Consider the following 26,245-nt stretch of genomic DNA (forward strand, 5'->3'; position numbering starts at 1 on the left):
ATTACTATAACATTATGGTAATGGTTACCATAATATTATGGTAATTATTATCATAATATTATAGTAATGTTTACCATAGCATAATAGGAACGATTACCATACTATTATGGTAATCACTATTATCATTCTTTCACATGCGATATGGGAACTGTTACCATAATGATGGGAATTGTTCCCATACTTATGGCAACTTTTTCCAGAAAGTATGTGCTTATATCCCATAATTCCAAGTAATTATTACCATAATGGTATGGGATGATATTTCATAAACGTACTAAGAACGGTTACCATAAATTTCTCTCCGTGTGGTAAAATTAAAATTAAAAATAATATTTTGATTTAGTAAATAAATGCACCTGAAGATCGGAACGTTTCTCGTGGAATAAAAATAAGAAAAAACGAAATTAAAAGTAAAGAATCTACTGGATCTAGATTTATGAAATGTTTTGCATAGGTAAAGTAAAAGACCTAGTACCCGATCACTCCATGTATTTGTATAGATATATTTAGTAAAATTTAGTGAATATATCTATACAAATACATGAGTGATCGGGTACTAGTTCTCTGATCGGGTACTGGGTCTCTTTCCTTACAAGAATGCCAGCCAAAAATCACAACCACCCCAATCCCCCTTAAGTCATCTTTAAGCAGTCAAATTACATAAATTTTTTCATTTTTGTTACCTGATCACTCCATGAATTGTATATCTATATTTATTTATAAACGCCCCTCGGCAATAATACATGCGAATAATAATAAAAGTAATATAAAGTGTGAATAATTAATCATCAACATAACTATAACAACAATAATAACAAAAACAAAAATGATGCCCAAAATTCTCAACTTAAAATTGCTCTTCTAGCTTTTTTTTGCAACTGTCCGATGATGCTCCAAAAAAATCTACTTCTGTGGCATCTTCATTGATAATTTTGAAAATTCTGTATAGTGGAGAGCGCGTCGAAAAACGTGATCTCACTAAAGGAATTTCCATTATCCTATTAGATCTCAGGTTTATATTTGGCACAGCGAAACCTAACGTACCAAGCAGCTCTGAGGCATCAAGATGCCCATTAATAATATTAAACCCACATTACAATCTTAGATATTTTCTCCTATCGGCTAAGGAAGATAGTCAAGTATACTCATAGGCTTGATGTCTGTTCAACAGGATTCCCTTTCTGCTATTGCGGTATCTGATATGGCTTAAAAATTTTCTTTGAACCGATTCCAATTTTTCAGTTTGATTGTTATAAATGGGATCCCATATAACACATCCACATTCCAGTACTGGTCTCACTGAAGAGCAAAATAGTTTGATTTACGTGCTATCCTGCTTGAAATCGCTACTAGACCTCAACAGACTGCCCAGAGTTTTATTAACCTTAGAAATTATATTAGTTATTTAGTAAAATTTAGTAAATATAGGATTCAAATACTTGAGTGATCGGGTACTAGTTCCCCGATCGGGTACTGGGTCTCTTATCTTATATGTTTTGAATCTGAATGTATGATGGTTGCAGTATTGCAATAAAATAGTATATTACACTTCAAGGAAGGAAAGTAGGATATTCCAACCCGCGTTTCACTAGACCTGCACCTAAAAGTTTAAATTTTTGCCTGTTCGTAGGAAAAATGGTACATACCCTAATTTTTATCATTCTTTTTCTCCTGAAAGGAAAGAACTACGTTCTTCTCTCGAAACAGGGCAGGAATTTAAACTTTTGATGCAGATATGGTGAAAAAAGTGTAGTCTATAACAATTATTTTAACAGTTTAAAATGTCATTTCAGATTAATTAATGAGAAAATTTTTTAGTTGGAACTGTAATACCGGAAAAACAATGTCGATGTTCTCATTAGCAAAACGGTCTGACGGTACATTTTTTATGAAATTACTTTTTTATTTTTTAATAGCAATTGTTGGAATACATATTGTCGGAATTTGGTAAGCGTTTATTCAGAATTTTTAAGTTATAAAAGTTGTTGCACGAAAATCGTTTATTTGGAACGTAAAATTTGAAGGAAACTAATATCTCAAGACGGGTCTTCAGTTGTTTTTTCCAAACTTATTTCTCAAACAAAAAAGTCTTGAAGCAAAATAAAACTCGCGGCTTAATTCAATACTTTATATAATGTGGAAATCTACGTTTTTCATTTTTTTTTAATTTTAATTTTCTGAAGAGAAAAACATGAACAAAGTTTCCATTCACTGTACGCGCGAAAACAAAAGAAAGAGAAAATTCTTAAAAAATTGAAACCAAAAATTACTTTTTTTACTGTTTTTTGTTATGTAAAATTTTTAAAAATAGAGTTCGGGTTCGTGGAGACAATAATGCTATGAGAAAATTTAATTTTTTAAGGTTTCTTCTTTCAGCGTAGCTTAAAAACAAATACTAATTTTTTTTGTTACGTCGTAATATAAATGACTATTTATAAAAAGAAAATCCGCTGGAACTTGTAATACGTTTATTTTATTTTTCTGTACTCAAAATTATTCAAAATATTTTTTTCTTGCGGTTATCAAGCTCCCACAATCTAAATTCAAATGAATAATAAATTTATCAAGTTATTTAAAAAAAAATCCAACATATTATTAAAGTTGAATTTTATTGACATCTATAAACGTTAATTTCTTGAAATTTATTTATTTATTCTCTTAAAATATCTCATAAGAACGACCGAATACGGTATTACTGTAAGAATTATTTTGAGGATATTTCATTCAAATCTTGGATTACTATTAATCTGATATGTAGGCAGCACATTAAAATTCATATGATATGAATAATAAGAAATTAAAAAATTTATAATTCATAAATATGATATTGTGGTAGAAATTTCAAGCCATTCGTCTGCCAATAGCTTATGGAAATCATTCATAGAATAAATTATCCAGCTAAGATGTTATAGTGAATATATATAATAATATATATTGAGATAGTTTACATTGAGAGATAGTTTAGTCTAGACAATTGGCTTGAAATTTCTACGATAATTTAATAAAAAATAAAAAATACTTTATTCTAGTTTTAATATGCCTCTAAATTTACAAAAATCTTTGCATAGAACTAATTTTAGACTAATAGTTATTCTACTTATCCACGTAAACTTGGAAATTTTTTTTTCCCTGCATATTGTTCACTTACAGACTAAAAAATATTTTATCAAGAATATTTTCATTTTACCAAAAATAAGTCAAAATTGAATGAAAACTTGAAATTTTTTTTTTTATTCTGTCTTTTGTCCTAGACTTACTCTGAAGTGGAAGTTGATTTTTAGTAAAACATTCTCTCCGTGTAAGATAAAAGACCCAGTACCCGATCAGGGAACTAGTACTCGATCACTCCATGTGTTGGTTATCTAAATTTAGTAAAATTGATTAAATATAGATATACAAATACATAAATGATCGGGTACTAGTTCCCTGATCGGGTACTGAGTCTCTTACCTTAACTATCCTATAATAAAATTTAGATGAAATATATGTGAAGCCAAACTATTCGTAACGTGATTAGTCGAAAGCAAAAAAAATATATGTAAACGACACGAAAATATACATTAAAATAAATATATAAAAAACGATACGCGCGCGCTTGCGCGCGAAACATGTACGCTAGTTAATAAAAAAAATACGTACTTGAATTAAGAGGATATGCTATTTTCTTTCTTACACTCATGTAAACAAACGAAACGGTCTTTGTGGCACTTACATTAGCAAATAGAAATTTCAAATGAGCCGTTCTCATATATAAACTGAAATTTCCGAACAACAAGAATTTTATTCGATAAATAATAACTTTACGCATCGAATGAATTAATATATTTAATGATCCGACTCTTTATCTATGAAAACGGTTCATCTGAAAATCAGCTATCTCACTTTCTTAAAATAAACAGAATGATTCTTACTATGTAGAAATTGATTTTTCAAATCTTATTGGTTAAAGTATCATAGAATTAAGTTAATGCCTTTGTAAGTATTTTTTTCTTTTTCAAAGCAGTATAGTAAGACAACAGCTCTTTTCCTTGAGCTACATTTAGTTGGTTAAAAGAATATAGACCACGAATACAGCGAATGGCAAAACCACTTTCCTTTATGGTATCTCGTCGCTACTTCACCAAGCGAGTTAGCTTTCTGCGTGTTTATGTACAATGTTCGAGCTCAAACCAACTAAACAGAAAAGAACAGAACAGAGTAAAGCAAACTAGAGCTCACTCGTATCGTTCACTTACTCTGCACTACACTATTTACATTTCTTTATCGTTCTTTGTGTGTCTCTAGTTTTTATACAGTATTCTCAGAGCGATAAGAACCCTTGGACATTAACTCTGTTATTTGTGTGAATGTAAATTTACTTTATTTAATAAGTGTATTGCTCGTAAGTAGTGAGAATCATTGTACAGTCATACAAATATTTTTGAGTATGATTAACCCGGTGCTTGTTACTCGTTAACTAAATACCGTTTAAATTACTTTTTTCGTAAAATTTAATAATACATTTTCATAGCGCAATACTTTCAATTATTTTAATGATTATAATACAAGCGGTGCTTTTAAGTAGAAATAACAATTGTTAGAATTGTTAGCATTATCGTTATCCATTAACATTAACATTATCATTATCTTTTAACCGCTACCTCTTCCGACATGTAGCTTGTGTTTTCGCCATTTTAAGATAAATACACAAGGGATATTGCACTCTTTAATATTTAGCTAAATTACTTTTGTTAAAAACTTAAATGATTTATTCAAATTTTTCAAGAGCCTTCTAACGATAACTATTATGCACGGACACTTGAATATTGTTCAGTATTTTAATGCGGAAATGTAAATTCGGCAAATAATAATATTTTACCAATTACAGCCAATGTTGACGAACAATCCAGTCATATTTATTTATTGGATAAACAAAAATTATTATCATATGTAAACACTGTTGCCATGACTGAATACTATTAATTTTTTACATGTATATACTCAAATACATTTTGAGTTACAGTTACTAAAACATGTCAACTAGAGCGTTTAGTTTAAGTACTTAGATGGGTATTTAACATTTCATGTCGACTATTTAGTTACTGTAACTATTCACATTTCTGTGGGTGTATACACTGAAATTTTAATGGTAATGATTGTCACCGGGAATTTTTAATGGTTGCTAGATGGTACAGTTATTATTAAATTATTTAGCATGATGACAAGCTATTGACTATGAATACTGATGACAACTATTATCATTAATTAATTGAAATAATTACTCACATGATGTGAAGAAATATTTATGTTAGCTGATAATAATTATTATATTAAGACAATAATAGTTACTATCGTGTGTTCAAAATTCATACACTCTTTGATGATTTGAGTCTTAATAAGTCTTATTATTTTATAAACATTTCAATGAACATAAAAAATTATTCATCGCGGGGATATTTTTTAGTTGAGAGGTAATTTACCGTTAAAAATATGTTTATCAATAATTTTCAGCGTGTACAGGTCATATATGACTAAATAAATTTTCATTTATGAGGGGTTTGCACTTTTCTCTCTATTACAATCAAGTCCTCAAACGGTACTACCTTTGTTGCACTTGTGCAGTAAATGGAAACTTTGGTCGAGTTTTTCTCTTAAACAAACGAATATTATAAAACAATTAAAGCGCACTTTGCTAGATTAGACAGTAGTGCAGCAATGTGCGATCTATATTTTGTATTTAGAGATTTTGCTTCCGAAAAAAACTCAACCGAAAATATCTGATAACCCCTGTTATGCTATAAAATAAAATCACTGGATTTGCAAAATAATTATAGCTTGCCTATCAATAATATAATTTTTTAATTGACTTTTTCTCATGTATTTTAAAAATTTTAGAATAATTACCATGCATTTTTGTCAACAAAAATCTTGAATTATTAATAAAAATATTATATTTTTTATTATATACTCTTGTGAAGTAAATTTCTTGTCATGTACTCCTTTAAATTTAAAATAGTGAAAATAGTGAATTTCACTCCGGAGGGATTAAATGAATAAAAAATTATCTACTCCGCGAAAACTCCCCTGCGGAGTGAATTTCACTCCGAGGGGAGTGAATAATTAAAAATTCATTCACTCCGCATTCACTCCGGATTTAATCCGCATTCACTCCGCGAATTTTTTACAGTGTAGTGAAGTATGTCATTAATTCAAATAGTGGTATACTTTTCACTGGCAATAAGTGACTATTCACTGCCAAATAGTGATTGTCACGTTATTTTCACGTAATTCGTTTGTAGAGAGTAATGACTACCTGAATTTTTATAGTATAAATTATTGAAGCCAATATCAACCATTCTTTAGAATACAAAGTTTTCTTCTTGTTATCTAAAACTTTTTGAATAATTTTGACCATTAAATAAAAAACTGATGTACATTTATATTACTAGTACAATTCCGTATAAGATGCTCATTGTAGTGATAAATTCGCCTCCCACCCGGTAGTCAATCGTCGCTACTTGCGTCACAGATAATCGCACTCGATATATAAACTAGTATTTTAAATTACGATTTTTTGAAGTTGAGAAATCGGTGGTTGATGGAAATACAATTTAGGTCCGTAATCCATAGCAATTAATAGTGTCAGAGTGTGTTCTCAGCTGCGCGCTTGACTGTTTACAATCGTGATATGGACAGGAAACCCGGAAACAATATCACTATTCGTATGCCGAGATATTTATGCTTATTATATTTATTGGATTGCCAAGCGGACAACGCGTGTCATGAACAAATATTACACATTAGTTTACGAACAAATAGCATGTACACATTTTCATTAAATATCCAATTTATAGTCTAATAAGGTAACAACTCCAATAAATGACTTGTTAATTAAATTTCAATGTAAATTACATTCTAACGTTTAAATAATTGTACAACTTCTAAAATCAATATTATTATTATTATTTTTTTTTTTCAATTTAACTTTTTATTGTCTTTTTCTAATACGGAATTATTTAATAATTTTTATTATCGTAAATATATATGAAGAGTACTCTAACGAAACCTCGTATCTCAGAAAACATACGAATTTTTGACAGAGTACTCTTGATATGCAAGTATAATAAATTATTATTCAAATTATTTTGACATCTTCAATTAAAATTTTAGATTAGATCAGCATTTACAAACCACAAATAATTAATTATCAATTCCAAGTTTTTTTTTTAATTCAAAATAGGTCTTATTTCCAGTGCTTGATTTGAATTACTTCATGATATAATTACATTTCAACACTTTTTCTATCGCCGATAAAACTCGTGATTGCTTTTACTGGCAATAATAAAATCAGTAAACATTTCTTAACATGCTACCACTCATTTTTTAAGTTTGATTCGAATTAAAAATTTGATCATTCTTTAATTAAAAATTCTAATACTTTCCATTTCTTTTTTTTTTGCACGTAATTTTGTAAAATTTTTCTTTTATCTTATACTGGTAGTTTATTGGCTGGATGGATTATCTCAATGCCTCATTAAAAAACTAGTAGTTGATCGCTTGTGCATAGTTAATAATTTAAATTTGATATCGCTTGTCAAAAAAAAAAGTTGACCTTAACCTATCTTTCAAGAAGTCAATGTTGATGAAGTTGATCGAAAAATTTTTTATTTCTTACTAAAAATTCACTTTTGATACTAGGGTAGAAGTCCCGTTTTTGGCCACTTTAGGGCCAGTTTTAGCCACTTAGAAATTTTGAATAAAATAATTTGTAAAATACGTAACAACATAATTAATTTTTTTAAATGTGTTTGAAGATATTTTTATTACACTAATATTGCAATGAATTTTTTTTGAATACGTTTTTATTGAAAATAAAGTATTAAATGTCCAAAAATAGAGCAGTGGCCACAAATGGTACTTCTACCCTATTTAAACTAAATTTTAACTGTACTAGATTTTATAACCAATTTTTAAATATATTTTTTAAATTTATTGATTAGTTTAAAATCTACGTAATAAAGAATTTTCAACGGAGTGCCCGGTAGAGGGGGCATGACTGGTAGAGGGGTCATTTACCTTATTTTTATTTAGAAATTTAGATGATCTAAATGAACAAATATTTGGTGTAGACTAAAATTAATTAAACTCTTAATTACCAATATAGCCTTCAGCATTTCATTAATGGATTTCAAGTATTTTTGTCATTGCTCTTGAAGTACATATACACCAAGTACATATTTATAGTACTTGAAGGCATTGTAATTAATATATAAAATTAATTAAAGCGAACTGTTTTTTTTTGTTTTTTAAACTAAATGGCTCTAAAGAATGTCAAATATGTACATTATTAATGTGTATTAGTCATCAACCTTTAAACGCTAATCAAATTTAAAAGAATAAAACTTTTTTTAATATGTTTATGTTACCATTAATTAATGTAAATTTTAAAAATAAATAAACCCAAGCGGCACAAAAAAAATTGTTGACTTTTTGTTAAATTTAAGGCAACAATTTGTTTTAGTGTAACCAATTGTTAACATAAATTCAACAATTTTTTTTGTGCCGCTTGGGAAGTTTATAAAATCATTAAAGCATGTCTTTTTCATGAAGATAGTTTTATTCATGTAAATAGAAAAAATCCTCTTCTCAAAAATAAAAAAACCGAGTGAATTTCTAATAGCGGTTTGTCAGACCGGCATTACTCGTAGCGTGCAAATTTTTAGGGTTACTGTTTAATGGATAAGATATTTCGTCTTACTAATTATCTATTCAGGTTTATTTATTCAGGTACATAATTTGTTAGTAAATATTACCCTCAAATTTTAGTACTTCAAGGATGTCTAATAAACATTGAAATTTATATTAGAGGTGACATTATATTAGAGGTGGGGTAGTTCCGGACATGTATAGTTCCATGAACTATGTATATGTACATGTTTTTTGTCAGATATGTATCCGATCGTTCCTCAAAATTCACTTTAGTATACTCACTAGTTCCTTTTTATCCGCCACTGCCGTCATTACCAGCAAGCAGTAAAGCAGCAGAATAATTTTTGATTGTTGATTTCTTATGGAACTTTGAGTTGAATACCAATCATAATTTATTCGCTATTTAGTATAAAATAATATAGTTTGTCGTTAATGCATCTTAAACATATAAAATGCATAGACAATGTTGTGTATACTAGAATATTTTGTATGTCTACGTTCTAAATACTGAACCTTCATGAGAATTAAAAACATTAAATAGTTCCACGGATATGATTCCAGGAACTAGTTCCTTTTCGCTTCGGAAATGTTCCAGGTTCAATCCGGAATGTTCCCGAAACTACCCACCTCTACATTATATAAATGATATATTTACACTATAGTCTTAGGTGAAATTGCAAGTATATAATTCAAATCCCTACTTATCTTGGGTAAATATTGACTATATTTCTGGCAAATCATTGTAGCTTACGGACTATCTCTCTTGGCCATTTCTTTTATTGTATCACTAGTCCATGCATAATTTATTGCTGATTTTCCTCATCTCTTTTTTCTTCCATGCTTGTTTGTAATCGCGGGGCGTGTTATTGGATTAGATTGCAGGCAGATGTCAGTCTGACGCCTATATGGAACGAACCCCAAAGGGCAAGTGCATTGTATCAACTTTTGATAAATAATTCATTCGTTCGTGGTGGGAATTATACCTAAGCCTAGCCAGTACTTGCATTCGAGAACAAGAGTATTGTCCATTCGATCACAAATACCAGTTTGACAGCACATATACCTACATATGTCAAGTGCGATTTTGACTAAGTATACAGTAAAAATTTAGACACAGGCTAGCTGTCCAGACAGTACCATAATTTTCGGGTAAATTTTACTGATAAATTTTCCGAGTATTTAAACCAAAATGTATAAAATTAATAAATTATTATTATAATGTTAAAATGAAATTATTTACACAGTAAAATATTTTATTAATTAAAACTAAAATAATAAATAATTTAAAAGTATGTTTCGACGAAATATTCAAGCTTTACTCAATAAATTAAATAGCAATATTAACTTCTTCTCTTGACATAGTATTAACTATAATATCTAGCTTATAATGACGTCGATCCATGCGACCATAGTAAGCTCGATGATACTGTAACAAAGGGCGAGTGAAGCGAGCTCTTCTAAGCTCTCATCGTATATTTCTCATCGTATTTCTCTCGGTCGACTACTCTATATCTACTCTATCGCATCCAATAAATAACCGGTGTTTCTATAAAACGCATTTTACGCTTAGGCTCTAGCTTATGCATTAGCTCGTTATATACACATACACCTGCTACTAGACATAAACATACCCTATAAAAAATTCATACCGCAAGACCACGAAAAAAAAAAGAAATTTTTAAAAATACTAATTTTTAAAATTAATTAATTCAACAATTGAAATATTTTGCAATAAGAGAGCTTACGGCAATTATTTTGATTTAGTTGTTTCTCGAGTGTAAAAGGATTTTTTTATTTTCTTTGGAATTATTTATATTTTATTTTCTGCATCATTGTACTGCGTAGGATAGAAAGGCAAACGGAAGTGTCTGTGCCCTCGTAATTTTACAATGCAGCACGCGTTTTAACAATGAAAGCTCACCCAGCAACATAACATGACAGAGTGAATAAGAACATATACATTGTTAAGCATGAACAATACACTTCTCCTCCTCTTATTACGCTACACAACACTACACACTACACCTACACAGTAGTAAATACTACTGTGTAAGTGTATGTTGCTCACTCATGCAATTCTACGTGGCCTATATATGCCTATAGATACCTCTACAACTCATCCTCACTCTCACCCTCATCCTCATCGCACAACTATTACATTGCCGAGTAAATTGCTCGAGTAATTTCGTCAGTCATTCACCCCCATAGTGTGTCAATACACCCGAGTAATGTTATATCTGCTAATATTGGTATTATATTCGAGGTAATAGTATTTACTTAAAAACTTCATCTGGCTTAAGTGTGATAATGCTACTAACGTAATGTTTAATGTAAGACGATAATAACTAACTCTCTATATTTGTTTCGCATGTATATACACTACACTATATACAATTAAGTTTTGTTTATCTTACTGATGGTAATAAATTTTCCATAACAACGTTGTCATCATCTCTTGATACGAATATCAGTTTACAATTATTTTTATGTTTACATTTAATCTTAACTGTAATTTCCGTTGTGTTTATTAATAAATCATTAGACAGTTAATTAAAAAACTTGAGTTGTTAAAAAATTTAATGGTTGCGGTTGAGTGAATAATTTTATTTTTAAACTTTTTAGACATTGATTGGACTTGAATTAATATTATTAGTTTAACGTTTCGAAAATTATCCAATTAGATTATGTTAGTGGTAGACTTTAAATGAAAAAAACTGTGGACCGAGGTATACGGGGTAGATATCATCAAGTCTGGTTAACCAAGACCTCGGAAACATCCCTTTACTCCGGAAAACTCTTTAATTACGGTACTTTGCCGTATACTAGGAAATTCTTTTTACCGCGTGTTTGGGTGAATTTTCTATGGGCAGTATAAAATAAAAAATAAAAGAGTTGGTTAAAAGTAAAGTAATAGTAGTTTTAGAAAGGAAAAAGGTGGACACAAAAACGATTCACATTTGCAATTAATTTCCACCCTTTAACCGATTCCAGTCCGACAACTCTTTTGGCGGTGGGTCTTTCGAATGGCCTTAACATTAAATTAACGTTCAATCGTCGGGTTTAAATATTGTACCGCAAAGCCTCATTGGTATTCTCCATTTTTTTTTTATTGCTTTATTTTTATTTTTTGGCTGTCTGTAATTTCATTTCTTTTTTACTCTTTGACTGAAAGTTGTAGCGATAAAGCAGACTCTATTCCGACGAAATTAAAACTTCGGGATTACCCAGGGAATTCTTAATTCTTTTGCTCTCGGATTCTTTGCAAGATTTTTTTTTCTTTCTCTCTTTTTATTATATTTTTTTTGCTCTTCTGGTTCGCTTTTTAATTTTTATATTCACGAGGCTGCGACGGAGAGAAAAGGATAAGGAAGAAGGTATAAGTAGAGAGTGTAATAAGTAGTAAGGAGGCGACATTTTTATCCGACCACATTCATTTCTACTATCTTTTTGTGTCTCCCGCTATCAAAACGTTTTAATTAGGCTACGTAAATAGTCGAGGTTGGCTTTACTTCGAGATAGACTCAAAAATTTCATAATGCTCATACAAAAATCTCTTGAGCCGTCTGTTTGTATTATTAATTTAATTACTAAAGTCGTATGGAAAAAATTACAAAAATGTTTTCATTAATGTTATTTTTAATTTTTTTTTTTTTACCTCGTTGGGAAGAGTATAATAGACAGAGATTTACGGATGTCTTAGTGCTCGTGTCCAGGTGTAGAGATTAAAAAAAAAAAAGAGAATGTTTCAACGAGCTAGTAGTTGCTGCTGCAGAGTTTTAGTATCTGGTGCAGAAGCTTGAAAAATTACGTCAAGAGTTGGGTGAAGGAAAATAGATTGTCGACCGCACGTAAGACGGACTATAGATGTGGTCTTATAGAATAGGGTGGGCAAAGTAAGAGTGGGATTTAAGAAAAAGGGGAGGATGTGGGTGAGAAAAAAGGGATTCGGGGAGATTTAATACCAGATAAGATTGAGGAAAGACAGAATGAGGGTAAACATCTTCTTAAGACTTTCACATGAGACGACGTAAAAGGGAGAATTTGTATTTTGTCACTCTGGTGAAACGTGTATGCATAGCTTAAACAAAAAGTTAGAAAAAAAAGTTGGATGAAGGAAGTCAACATCAGGGATTTAAGGGCTCGAGGGGTTTATTTATTTTTTTTTTTAAATTTAAACTTACGGGTAATTCAAAAACGAAGCCATGATTTTTTTATATTTTTGGGAATTCTTTTTATTTTTTCATTTAAATAATTTTCCATAAAGGCATTGGAATTTTAATAGTTTAAGTATTTCAATTTTATCTTTACTGCTTTATCATTCGGTACTGTGTTCAGTATATATATATGAAGAGGGTAAAGACGAGGGATGTGTTTGTGATGATCATCTAGTGCGATCCCAAGGGGACGTTACAGTTTCTCTTACGTGAGAAACAATTCTGCTTCTCTACTAAATATATATACATATATATGTCTTGTTATAAACTAAAACGTTTAAAGGCTCTTTTATTATTTGTTTCAGGAGGGTTCCCGCGGTGACCGAAAAGAGGGCGGCAAGCGGGGACGCAAGCCCGGAAGAAAAGCAGCCGACAAGGCGGATATGAGAGCCAAGCTTGGTTAGTTTTTTTTTTTTTTTACTTTTTGATGCAAGTATATATACGTATGTTTATAAATCAATGAATCATTTAATATTCAAACTGATAAATAATTTAAATTAAAACAGGAAATTTGAATGCACTAAAAAAAAAAGTTCTAATATTGAATAATATATTTAAAGTTGTCATCGTGCAATGATTTTGTGTCACTATGAGAAAATGCTTTTAGTATTAAAATATAAAAGATATAAATATTGAAATTGAAAACAACTTTACTGATATGAGAATTTATGAAAAACAATATCTGAATCAGCAAAAGCAAAATCAAGCAGAGAAAGATAAAAAGAGAAAGAGTTAAATATAATATGTGGATAGAGAATTTAAAAAAGAGAGAAGAGAAATAGAAATATAGCTGATTGTGAGAGTGGGAAAGAAGAGTAACGCGAGAGAAAACAAATGGTAGAGCGACATCCGCGGCCACGAATATTTATCTGTTTTGGAAATGAATATTTATATGGTTAGCTTTTCTCGGTGGAGAGTTTTAACTCACTAGTAATTCCTGGTAGTGAATATATACATGGAAACTGGTGGTTTCAGCTTTAGTGTATGGTAGAGAGTAATATAGGAGAGAAAAAGGGAGAGTTGTGTTTTGCAATTCTACTATTTTCCCAAGACAAGAGGTCGTCGTAGTCTTCGTAGTCGTCGACGTGGGTTTCGTGAAGATACGAGAGGAGGAAACATTACAAGGATCGGGCTCACAGGACAATGTCTAATTTCGCACAGTTGTTTTATTTCTCGTGGGTTTTGAGGGTGTAAGGATTAATATCTTTTATTTTATTTTTCATCCCCAAAGTTTATAATCGTTTCTACTGAAATCGTTCTTTTTCTCTCGTGCGTCTTAATATTTTTTTTCTTTCTTTACTCATTTCTATTTCTTTCATTTACATTTATTATTTTTATCATTTTCCTTTGCTCTTTTATACGCCGGACTATCCTTCTGCTCTACTTTCCCTTACAAGAGTGAGAACGATGAGTTTCATAAATGTGCTCGTGTAAATGTCGCGAAATTGTCCTCGCGAGTGTTTCATAACTTTGTCAGTCTCAAGTACGTGTATTTTTTATTTTTCAAGTTATACTGTACCTTATATATATACGCTATATGTCTCGAGCGGTTTATATGATGAACTTTCATTTTTGTCGCTGTCACACTAAACTTCTTTTTCTTCTTCTTCTTTTGGATCTTCATTTCCGCTGCCCAGAGATAAAGCCACTGAATCGTTACTCTCACAAGTCGCACTCATTTTTCTCTTATGAAATAACACTACAGGCGAGAAATATGTTTTTACCAAATGACTTTACTTTACTGATCTTATATATTACTGAAAAAAAAAATAGCTCTATAAATTTTATAAGATTAAATTTTCATTTATCCGTTTAATGTTTTAATAAAACATCGAAGTTTTAATTAAAGGATGGTTCTGGATAATACGTCACCTCTTTATATTTTTTAATTTGAGGTGACCTCAAGCTCATAATTTGAGCTCAAAAAGCATTTAATTTTTTGTTCTCAAACTTTTTTTTAAATATTTATGTATTTAATATTTATATATATTCTGCACGAAATGACATACATTTGAATAAGTTTTAAGCAATATACAAATTTTTGACACATGCATTTTAAGATGACATATTTTGATCAGAACCTAAGAAGATCTTCAATAAAATTTTGAAAAATTATAATATATAGGTAGTCCTACTTGGACTCTTCATTATCAACAGTATTAAGAAGTTTTTCTTTCAGTTTAATATATTTTTAACTTCCCGCTAAACCTATTGGTTTCGATCCGATTTTCGAAAACCTAGTTTTCAAAAAATCTTGACGTTTTAAGGTCTTAGGAAGTTATTCTGACTATTTTCAAGATAATGCCCGAGTATATGTGGGGAAGGGGGCAAAGTAGACCCCTTAAAATTTTCAAAACTTCAAAAAATATGGGGCAATAAATTCGGGCGGATAATAAGCTTATCGAAATTTCTTATGTAATGAGGGCTAAAATTGACCACCAAAACTGTTCATTAAATATAAATTATTAACAAAGTTAAAGATAATAAAAGTACGTTTTAAAGTTATATCGCAGCAGACTATTAAAATGACTTATATTATTAAAATACAATCGTTTTATAGTTATTTGCAAATATCACACGTGTAAAGAATAAAAAAAATCAAATCCGAAATTTTCTGGAGGGCCCACTATGCCCCTAATTTTCGATATTTCACTTTTAATGGGCGCAACATAATGAAGTGAAAGTAAGTATCAATGATCTAAACAGAAGTATACGCGTAAAAAAAATTAATAATATTATAATTATTTTCCTTAAGGGGCCCAGTGTGCCCCCCTCTCCCCTATGTGTGTACGTTAGTAGTACGTATGTATGTAAATTAGACTGGGCCAAAAAAATTGACTATTTTTTTTTTCATGGCTATATCGAAAATCTTATTCAGAATGACAAAAAAAAAAAATTTTATGAAAGTTTGAGCCCTTAATATTAATTTTAAGAGGTCTATCATCGCTATTTTGAATTTTAATTCATAATTTGATGTTTTACGGCAGAACTGCTAAAACATTGGAGTAAAAAAAATTCATTTCCACTTAGTCTTATGTAAAATCAAATTCCCTACAAAAAAGATCTGATTGAAAATTTTCGTCAGACAAGCTGTTTCCGATTAATTAAGCTTAACAAATTGATATATTTTTTCGATTTAACATTTTTACTTTTGAATTTTATAACTGACGAATCAAGAAATATCTAAAAAAGATCATGACAGATTTTCGAAGGAAATTTAATGCTCTACAAAAAAGGCCTCTTGACATTTTTTGCTAAATTCACTCCTTCGAAAGTTATTCAAGGTTGAATTTGAGTCAAAACGATTTCAATAACGTAAATAACTTTCGAAGGAGTGAATTTAGCAAAAAATGTTAAGAGGCCTTTTTTGTAGAGCATTAAATTTCCTTTCAAAATCTGTCATAGTCTTTATTAGATATTTATTGATTCGTCAGTTACAAAATTCAAAAGTAAAAATGTTAAATCGGAAAAATATACCAATTTGTTAAGCTTAATTAATCGGAAACGGCTTGTCTGACGAAAATTTTCAATCAGATCTTTTTTGTAGGGAATTTAATTTTACATAAGACTAAGTGGAAATGAATTTTTTTTACTCCAATGTTTTAGCATTTCTGCCGTAAAACATCAAATTATGAATTAAAATTCAAAATAGCGATGATAGACCTCTTAAAATTAATATTAAGGGCTCAAACTTTCATGAAAATTTTTTTTTTGTCATTTTGAATAATATTTTCGATATAGCTAAGAAAAAAAAATAGTATATTTTTTTGGCCCAGTCTAATGTAAATATTCTGTAACTTTTGAACGGATGAACTGATTTGGCTTTTTGAGGTGGCGTTGAAGCGGACTAATTAATTCCAATAATTTGTAAAGAATTGAGCCTAATCGGTACAGTACATTCGGGGATATTCCAAAAATATAGTTTTTTCAAAAATATTTTTTTCGGATAACTTGTAATGTACTCGATGGATTGGTTCTGAAATCTAATCAGCTATGAAACTTTATGATCCGCGTCGAATGCCACCTCAACCATCAAAATCGGTTCATTTGTTAAAAAAGAAAAACCGTTATCAAAAGAAATCCGAAACAGTGTTTCTTACTAATAAAATCCAAATCGTTGAACTAAATGATGACATTTTTTTTAACGTTAGTAGTTGAAAAACTGTGTCGATTATCACCTTGAATTTTAAAATCGGTTCATTATTTTAAAAGATATTGGTGATTAAAAGTAAAAAATCTGTCTATCGGTTGACCCTGCGGGCCAGCCCCAAAACTTCCCGCGGTTTTCGAGCTCCTTGAGCTCCTCGAGCTCCTTGGATTAAATAAATTTTAAACAATTACGTGACGCACAACTAATTTATTCAAGTACATAGGCAAGTATTATCATTAAAATAATTATTCTTATATATGCCCTACAAATACTACTAGAAAATCATATAGATATTGCCATGGTGACATCGTCAAAAATCAAAATCAAAATAAAAACTAATTACTAATTAACGTCCCAATCCAGGAGGTTTGGGTAATTCGTGAGATATTTTCCCTTCGATGTGTACTGTTCCGTAAGGATCTTTGCCTGGTTCGTACATATAAAGGTCAGCAGAAAAGTCACCGTCTGGTACACCTGGTGGTATTTTTTCTTTAGGAACTTTATAGTTGCTTATTTCATAATCCATGCCCTAAAAAGAAATAAAGTAAATGAAAAAATTAATTAAGAGTCGATATATGGAAATATAAATAATTACCGCTTTGCATGGACACTGTTGAGGGAATTCGCCTTTCGGTATTCCGTGCTTAAGAATATCTTTACCGACTTCCTCATTTTCGAATGCTTCACAAACAGTTACATCAAAATCTACAACTTCACTTCCTTGAAATTCGATGTTCCCTTTCATCTGTTTTTAAATTAAAAAATTTTATTTCAATAATTTATTCATTTTATTTTATGTTTGCAAAAATTACCCTCATAGTGTCAGGCAAATCTTTTTTCATTGGAATTTTACAAGATCCTATTTCTCCTGAACCAGATATTTCGCAGGACCAATCACCAGCAAATGGATTATTTGCCACAACAGTGGTTGTTATTTTATCAAATGTCACTATTGGCTGAAAGTAAATTTTGTTATATTAATTAATTAATTAATTAAATAAGCAATTCGATATTTTTCAGAGTGATTCAATAAAAAACATTTTAAAGCGAAGATTTTACGCCATGAGATAGCATCAACGAATTGACTAATGTATTCTATATTTAGTCATAGATTCCATTTATTCATTGATTATAAGTGCTGGATTTTGATAGCCTGGTAGATCCAACTTACCCTCACTTACGGTGGGATGCCGACTTTACACTAAATTTAACGTACACACCCGCATGAAAAAGCTATATATTGTTTGGAACTATATTATAATAGTAGTTTATCTATTGAGTGTGATCGTGTTTAAGACGCAAGGTGTGAAGATTGGTGCCCGAGCCGAAAGCGAGGGTACCAACACACGAGCGTCTTAGACTCGATTGTACTAGATAGAGACATTAGTTTTTGTGACAGATATTTTAAATGTACTACATTTAGTGCCTATAAATGGTAGGTTATAACCCACATTTATTTATTTGGTAAGATTGTCTTGAGTTTTTGTTGAAAATGAGAGAGCCGTCGGTAAGTGTATTAATTAATATGCTGATAAATTTTGTCACAAGATGGCTCGTTGAGTTACTTCGATATTTTTTGATCGTTTGCTATCGCACGTGTAACCATAAAATATTTTTTGATCCGTTGATGACGTCACTATTAGACCGATTAAGTATCTTTTTTACCAGCTGTATCTTATCTAATATTTTTAGCTGCCGGCTATAGGTGCTAAATGTCGTACATTTCAAGTGTCACAATAAATATATACTTAATCCATCTCAGTTATGCCTTCACCATTAGATCGATATATAAGATCTAAGGTGAAAGACCGAGCACCCGAACAGGGAACTAGTACTCGATCACTCCATGTCTTTGTATATCTATATTTAGTTAAAACTAGTAAATATAGATATACAAATACATGAGAGATCGGGTACTAGTTCTCTGATCGGGTATTGGGTCTCTTAACTTCCCTGATCAAACAAAACGATTCACTCAATGATGAATGTAGAATGTAAATCTACATAGTAATAAAATTGAATCGTTTCTTACATGTATACACTTACATCGATTTTTTTTTTCATGAGTTGATATATATTTTTTTTCAAAATTACTGTTGGTAAAATGTAATAAAATTTTATAGAATTTTATCAAGCCATTTTCAATGTAAAATTTCATAAAATTTATAACATTTCATGAAATGATTTTTTTGCGGGTTCTTATATCTAATTTATAAGTTATTTTAGAATGAATTTATACTTCTTAGAAACTTACCTCTTGCCCAATTGCCAAGTTGGCTGATAAAGAAGCCAATAAAAATTGAATTAATTGAAGTTTCATAATGTCACTAGTAAGTAGTTGAAACTTATTTACAAATTAGAATTCAGAGTAATGAGATTTTTTTTCGCGGCTATTTATATTGGTTTCCATTACACTACTATCATAATCAAATCTATTATATAAAATTTTATTTATAATATATTGCTGTTACATCAAATCAAAAATAATAACTTCTAATTAAGATCTACACTAAACGAATTGAAACAGGATGTCGAGATATTTTATCATTCATTATCAATATATAATAAATAATAGGAACAAAGAAATAATTGTTTTCCGACTTTATATAATTTTAATTACATCCGGTATAACAGAGGGTTTATCCTTGTCAAGTCTAGTCGCACCTTAATATTGTGGTCGAATGTAAGGGTGCCACTGGAAGATGGACTCGGCCTTCCAGAACGGGAGATGTTAAATTTTATTGTATCATTCAATCAGGGTTGCTTGTAATATTTTGTGAGAGAGTACAGGAATTGTGAAATAATTTATGTATAAAAGTTAATTTTATTCTTATTTATTATAAGCACCTTGCTTTTCCTTTTATTTTTCTCATGACAAACTAATATCTTTATGGCAAACTAATCCCTGATTAAAAGAAACGATTCGAAATGGTTTGCAATGTTAAATACCCATAAGAAAGGCGATTCAAAAGTATTCAAAGTATTCAAAAGCATTAAAAAGTATTTAAAATTTTGTTTTTTCTAATCGTTTTAAATCGTTTCTTTTAATAAGAGATATCTTTATGGCAAGCTAATATTCTTATGGCAAACTAATTTTTTTCCTTTATAATTCCCAAAATTTCCTTTATAATTTTCCTTAGCAAAATATCGTCTCCTGGACGCTCTTATACGCACCCACGCGTTTTCTTATAAACCTTGAACCTTAGTTTTACCTTTTGTTAAAAAACCGTACCCATGACGTTAAGCCAAATTTTCCTTAATTTTTAGTGTCCCCTGGACATAACCTTAAACTTAACTTAATTCTGTCCACCGGACCTAAATCACCGACACAGTTTCATTAACATGAACATGTCTGAGTGCTGTTTGAAACATTAGTTCCCACTAAACAGTAGTTAGACATGTGACTGAAAGCAACAGTTCCTGTCCAGCACAGGAATGGTTACTATGCTGAACGAAAATAGAACGCATTTGTCCGGGGGCTCTTTCGCATCTCCACAGGACCTATACCTATTTTATATAGCAACACATCGACTGCTGAAAGGAACCTGTATTATTTGGAAAGCGAATGGTGACTGTGAACACGATAACCAGCTATGTTTTCGACATAATGTGTAACATAGTAATGGTTGCTATGTTGGATCGTACTCAGTCGTATGTAAAAACGATCCATTCCTATTATAACAGAAACTAGTAATGTGCTAAGATTAATTTTTACATACTTTACGACCATTCTTGGGTTGCACAGTAACCATTCCTATCTATTTTTCTCCGTGTAGATCAATATATAAGATCTAGTTGAAATTTCTTTTTCGTGAGTTAATATCGTTTTTTTTTTTAAATATTACTGTCTGATAAACTTTATGGAATTTCATCAAGTTTCAGGCAGTTTAAAAAAATTTTATGATTAGATTTTTTTACAGATAGTAATTTCCGGACTAAAGTAAAATTATATAAAGTAAGATAACAATTATTTTTTTGTTTTTATTATTTATTAGATATTGATAATAAATGATGAAATAACTCGACATCCTGTCCGAATTCATTTGATGCAGATATTAATTAAAAGTTATTAATCTTGATTTGATTAAATAACAATAAAATTTTATACAATAGATTCGGTAACGATATTCGTGTAATGGAAACCAACATAAATAGCCGCGAAAAAAAATCTCATTACTGTGAATTCTATTTGTACATAAGTTTAAATAACTCGCTTGTAAAATCATGAAACGTCTATTGATTCAATTTTTATTGACCATTTTGTCAGCAAATTTGGCAATTGGACAGGAAGTAAGCTTTCAAAAAATTATTTTATTCAACGTAGGCCTGATTTGCGCGCTTTGTGACGTCTGCATTGCGAACCCTAAACGGCTGTTTATCGAACGATGCAAAGAAGTTGAGTAAAATCAAAAAAGATGTCCTCGACTTTCACCGGCGTTGTGAAAAGTGAGTGTTGATATGACATTTTACCACGCATCTCGAGATTTTTAACTAAGCTCCATCTATTAAACATCGTAAGAACTCGTTGAACGATTTAAAGTTTTTTGTCAAAATTCATGTTGAACGGCTAGTACACTGAATAGAGTGGAGGTACCATTTGTGGCCACTGCTCTATTTTTGGACATTTCATACTTAATTTTAATTAATGAAAAAGTATAAAATGAAATTTTTCATTTTGATAGTAAGATAAAAGTATCTCTAAAAATATTCAAAAAATTTATTATGCTATTGCGTCTTTTACAAATTATTCTCTTCAAATTTTTTAAGTGTCCAAAACTGGCCCTGAAGTGGCCAAAAACGGTCTGTCTATCCTATGGTTACTTCAATTCATCATATGGGAAGTGGGTTATACCGCGTGATTGTGTTGTATTTATTTTGTTAATAAATATTGAAATTAATAATTAAAACATCCGAGTAAATTTTAAATCAATTAAATATGAATTCTGAATTTTAAAGCCGATGGTTTGTTGTAATTTTGTGGGTGCACCGCGTCGCTAAACAGCTACAGACTTCGCTTCGCCGATTGTCATTAATCGCGTAAATCAGGCAATCATTGAATAAATTACAGTGCATAGTAGGACACTAAAATAGTCTTTATGTGGCTAGGGCAATGTTTCCAGCATTAGTCGTAGGGTTACATACACGGGCCGAAGGTAATATTTCACCCTTCCGTCAATTAGTTATTTAATAGTAAACCTCATATACAATAAAAGTACAATGTATCTTTTAATATTTATCCAATCTTAAATTTATTAGAAACTGTACTTGGAAGTAAACTGTGACATAAAACCATAATAATCTTAAAAGTATTATAAATTTAAAATGTTAATATTTATTAATTAAGTTATTTACTTACTGTCTGATATTATTTAGCTCTTATTTAAGTGAATTGTAGAGGTGAATAAGAAGCTTAAGCTTTTGCGAAAACGTAAACTAGGTTTAATGTATTCACCGTTTAAAGTTTTGAGTACGTCAATAACTTCCGGTATACACTTTGTAGTTTGTAATATCGACGTACATTTTGAATAAGTTGATAGGAGTCTATACTCGGAGAGTTTACATCTTATTATTATACTTCTCATAAATATATATGCTTTTTGTATCTTTAATTTTTATTAAACTATTATCATTATTGGTTGCAGAACGCAGTCGGCAGAGTGCGAGGGAGTGCCGTGCTCGTAAGAAACTCAGGTACCAGTACTTAGAAGAACTTGTAGCTGACAGAGAGAAAGCCGTTCTTGCGCTGCGAAAAGAGCTAGACATGGTGAGTGTTACGTTGTTCAATTTTACTTTAGCACCATCTAATTTTTTTTTATCATCCTCCTTGACTTGTTACTCCTTGTGATCAATTTAGTACGAACAAGAAAAAAAAATATATATATACACTAACAACAATAAAAATAAAATAAAATAAAATAAATAATGAAAAAACAAAAAGAAAAAGAAGAAAGTACAAGTTTACACACAACAATGAGACTAGTCCAAGCGTGAAACGACTGATTCGTTCGTTCATGGCTTTGTTACTCTATCCAGCAATTTTACTCACTCGTTTTGTTTTTCCCAATTGGGGATTTATTTATTTTTCCCGACATTTTTGGTTTTAACATTTTTTTTCTTCCTTTTTATCACAAGCGGCAATTTCACCTCTCGTTACTACTGCTTTTATCTTTTTTATTGTGATTACACTACTGTTTGAGTCGGAAGATCTATGAGTTTATTAAAGAAGAAATATTCCAAGAAATAAATAGAAGAAGGTTTATCCCTCTGTAATGTAATGTTACCCAAGACGAACCTTTAATCCTTCATTATCCAGACAACGCTTAAGTATACTTATCCAATTCCTCTTAAAAAATCCTTAATTGCATGAGAGGGAAATTTATTATTGCTTGTCCGTATGAAAAAACAATATATGGTTGAAATATATAAAATCATATATTTAAAAAAAAAAAAATATGTATGATATACTATACTGTATATCAAAAAATCATATAGAGATTTTGGCCGATTTAATATAAAATTATCTACAGTAGTAAATATATGTAATCCATATATGTAACTTATATGTTTATGATGTTGAGCTACATATTCATCTGCATTTACCTTATAATATATTGTATATATATATATATATATATATATATATATATATATATATATATATATATATATATATATATATATATTCTTTTATATTCAAAGAATATAAAATTTTTGTATGAAATAAAATATATGAGAGCATATAATTTATATTATATATGACACCATATATTTTGTTTGTTATATTTAAACATATATTTTCGGTGTATGTATATTTATATGGATACATATATTCGCATCGAATTAACCGATTCTGACAATAGTAACTGCAATTTAAAGCGTCTATCAAAATTTACATCAAACTCAATTGGAGTTAGTCATACGAATAAAAATTTTATTTTTTTACAATGTACAATAAAAATATATTTTTCGTATATGATAGACATATATATTTTTATGTATGATAAGAATATATTTTGTGTATATGATAGAAATATATATTTTATATATATGATAAATATGTACGGACTTGTGTATGATGAATATTATTTAATAAAATGAAAAATATATCAGAAAATATAGTTAGATTGGTCACATATATTTTCTGATATTAATCATATTTTTACATATATTTTGACCATATTTGTTACTTTAATACGAGTGTATATTTTTATAAAATGAAATAAAATATTATTATTATCATTATCACAATTTAATTTGCAGTATCGATCCTGGGGACAAGACCTCGACGCCGGACGTGTACCCGAAGAATTACAAGCCATGCTAGAAGACTGTGGAGCCGTAAAAAAAGAGACGAATAATAACTAGTCTATTTTAAAGAAACATTTTATATTGACTAAATTAACTATATTTTGTACTTTCCAATAACCTCGCGTTACCTCAATTTCTTACTTTGTACAGCTGTAACACTATTATTTTTTTATCTCTGTAACCTTTTACTACTTAAGTAATTTTTTTTTTTTTTTTAAGAGTGACGTTTATTTTTTATTATTACATATTTTGAAAGAATACATTTTTGGATCGCGGCAGCGCGTTTCAAACGACAACTGGTTGTCGCACATCATACGAAGATAAAAAATAAAGTAAAAAAAGGAATATCGCGCTGGATATTGTATCGCGTTAGTATTTTTTTGTTCATTTTTTTAGTTTACGAGGGTGACGTGAGATTTCAAAGTTTGCATAAAAAGATAAAAAGAGAGACTAGATTGTTGCGGTAAAAGCTTTTATATCTTTATGCACAGATATGTGTATTCACACTTGAAATGCTCGAGGGAGTGAAAAACAACAACATACACAGTCGCGTATAATGTGTATAGATATATTTATATATATTTATATTATTACCTGTATATTATGTACCTGAACACGGTAATATATTAACTTCCGGCTAGACATTAAACTTTTATAAAAGTTATGATAGTAAGCAATCGTCAAAAGTACTATTGCCAAGGGAGCTTTGAAATTTCTCTACTCTCGAATCTCCAGAGTAATTCGTACACAATAATATGATATTATTATTATTATTATTATAATTATTATTATTATCATCGTAAAGATACTAAAAAATACATACATAAATATAATAAATAGATATATAAATATATTTTATTGTTATGAGTAAAACGACAATTGTATATCGTAAAATAAAAGTGATAGTTGTATATAAATAGTATTTGTTTTAAATCCAACCCATGCGAGTTAATACATACGAATGTACACTAAACAAATAATTCAACTTTTCTCGAGACTTTTTACTCGGTTATTTGTTCCAATTGCTCACTTTGTACGTCCTACAATGTGTACATTTGCTGTTGTTCTTTTAATCGTAAAACTACCGTGCCAACGGCGAACCACAGGTCACCAGTGAATTCAATCGGCTTTTGTAAAAAAGTTTCCTTGTCACGTACATACATGAGAATCGGATTTTTTCGATAATGACGACGTAGGCAGTGTTGAATTAGCCTATTTCGTTTGTACGATACAGCTTCACATTTTTAATTCTACGACAGTGGATGCATTTTTAATCGACTGTCGTTTTACAGTAACGTTTTTTTTGCATATTCGCTGTTCAAAAGCATTTTATATTCACTTGAATAAAAAAAAAAAAACTTTAAATCATAGTCGTTGATTGAAAAATTTGAAAGGTCGTTCTGAATTTTATAAAATTAACGGGTGCTTGGGGGATGGCCTGCAATTTTCGGCTGACGTACGAAACATTTCAGAAATCTAGGTCCAGTAGATTTTTCACTTTTCATTTCTTTTTTTTTTTTCATTTTCGATTCGCAAAAAACATTCCGATTTTCAGGTACATATCAAAATATAAAAAATAATTTTTATACTTCACTTATTGTTATTTTTCATGATCTAAAACTATTTTTTCTGTCTTATTAATCATACATATGCTACTTAATTTTGCCAGGGTCATTAGCGACGATAAATTGTTGGGAGTGGTACGTTGGAACTTGAAGGTTTTTGTAAGGTCGACATTAGGCCGAATTTCAGAGAACTGATTTTTTGGACTAACACTGGGATTCGAACCCACGTTTGGCCAGTTACCAAGTTCGAGCCGTAAGCTTACTTACTTCTTTCTTCTTTTTTTTCAAGAAATTTATTTGCATTTGAAAAATTAAGTTTT

At 30.0% G+C, this 26,245-nt stretch overlaps 2 protein-coding genes across 2 annotated transcripts in view; one reads left to right on the forward strand and one right to left on the reverse strand.

The window, feature by feature from the left end:
* Positions 1-25,281, forward strand: part of LOC130678388 (REPTOR-binding partner) — a 27,521-nt gene extending 2,240 nt beyond the window's left edge. The window contains exons 2-4 of the mRNA XM_057485541.1: positions 13,208-13,301; positions 22,695-22,816; positions 24,313-25,281. Of these exons, the coding sequence (XP_057341524.1) occupies positions 13,208-13,301; positions 22,695-22,816; positions 24,313-24,417 (321 nt within the window). The 3' untranslated portion in view covers positions 24,418-25,281. The remainder of the gene's footprint in view (positions 1-13,207; positions 13,302-22,694; positions 22,817-24,312) is intronic.
* On the reverse strand, positions 17,247-19,454 carry LOC130678387 (uncharacterized). The gene is made up of 4 exons (XM_057485540.1): positions 19,307-19,454; positions 17,865-18,008; positions 17,648-17,797; positions 17,247-17,581 (listed from the first exon to the last, which is right to left on the reverse strand). Exons 1-4 carry the CDS (start codon positions 19,370-19,372, stop codon positions 17,399-17,401), a joined length of 543 nt encoding a protein of 180 aa, XP_057341523.1. The 5' UTR covers positions 19,373-19,454; the 3' UTR covers positions 17,247-17,398.
* Positions 25,282-26,245: the final 964 nt, after the last annotated feature.

This window comes from Microplitis mediator, chromosome 2 (genome assembly GCF_029852145.1).
Source record: "Microplitis mediator isolate UGA2020A chromosome 2, iyMicMedi2.1, whole genome shotgun sequence".
NCBI lineage: Eukaryota > Metazoa > Arthropoda > Insecta > Hymenoptera > Braconidae > Microplitis > Microplitis mediator.

Excerpts from the sequence above, each read along its gene's own strand:
- LOC130678387 (XM_057485540.1), bottom strand. The coding sequence starts at position 19,372 with ATGAAACTTCAATTAATTCAATTTTTATTGGCTTCTTTATCAGCCAAC. Across the intron at positions 18,009-19,306 it reads ACTTGGCAATTGGGCAAGAG|CCAATAGTGACATTTGATAA; the intron begins GTAAGTTTCTAA and ends ATTTACTTTCAG. Across the intron at positions 17,582-17,647 it reads AACAGTGTCCATGCAAAGCG|GGCATGGATTATGAAATAAG; the intron begins GTAATTATTTAT and ends ATTTCTTTTTAG.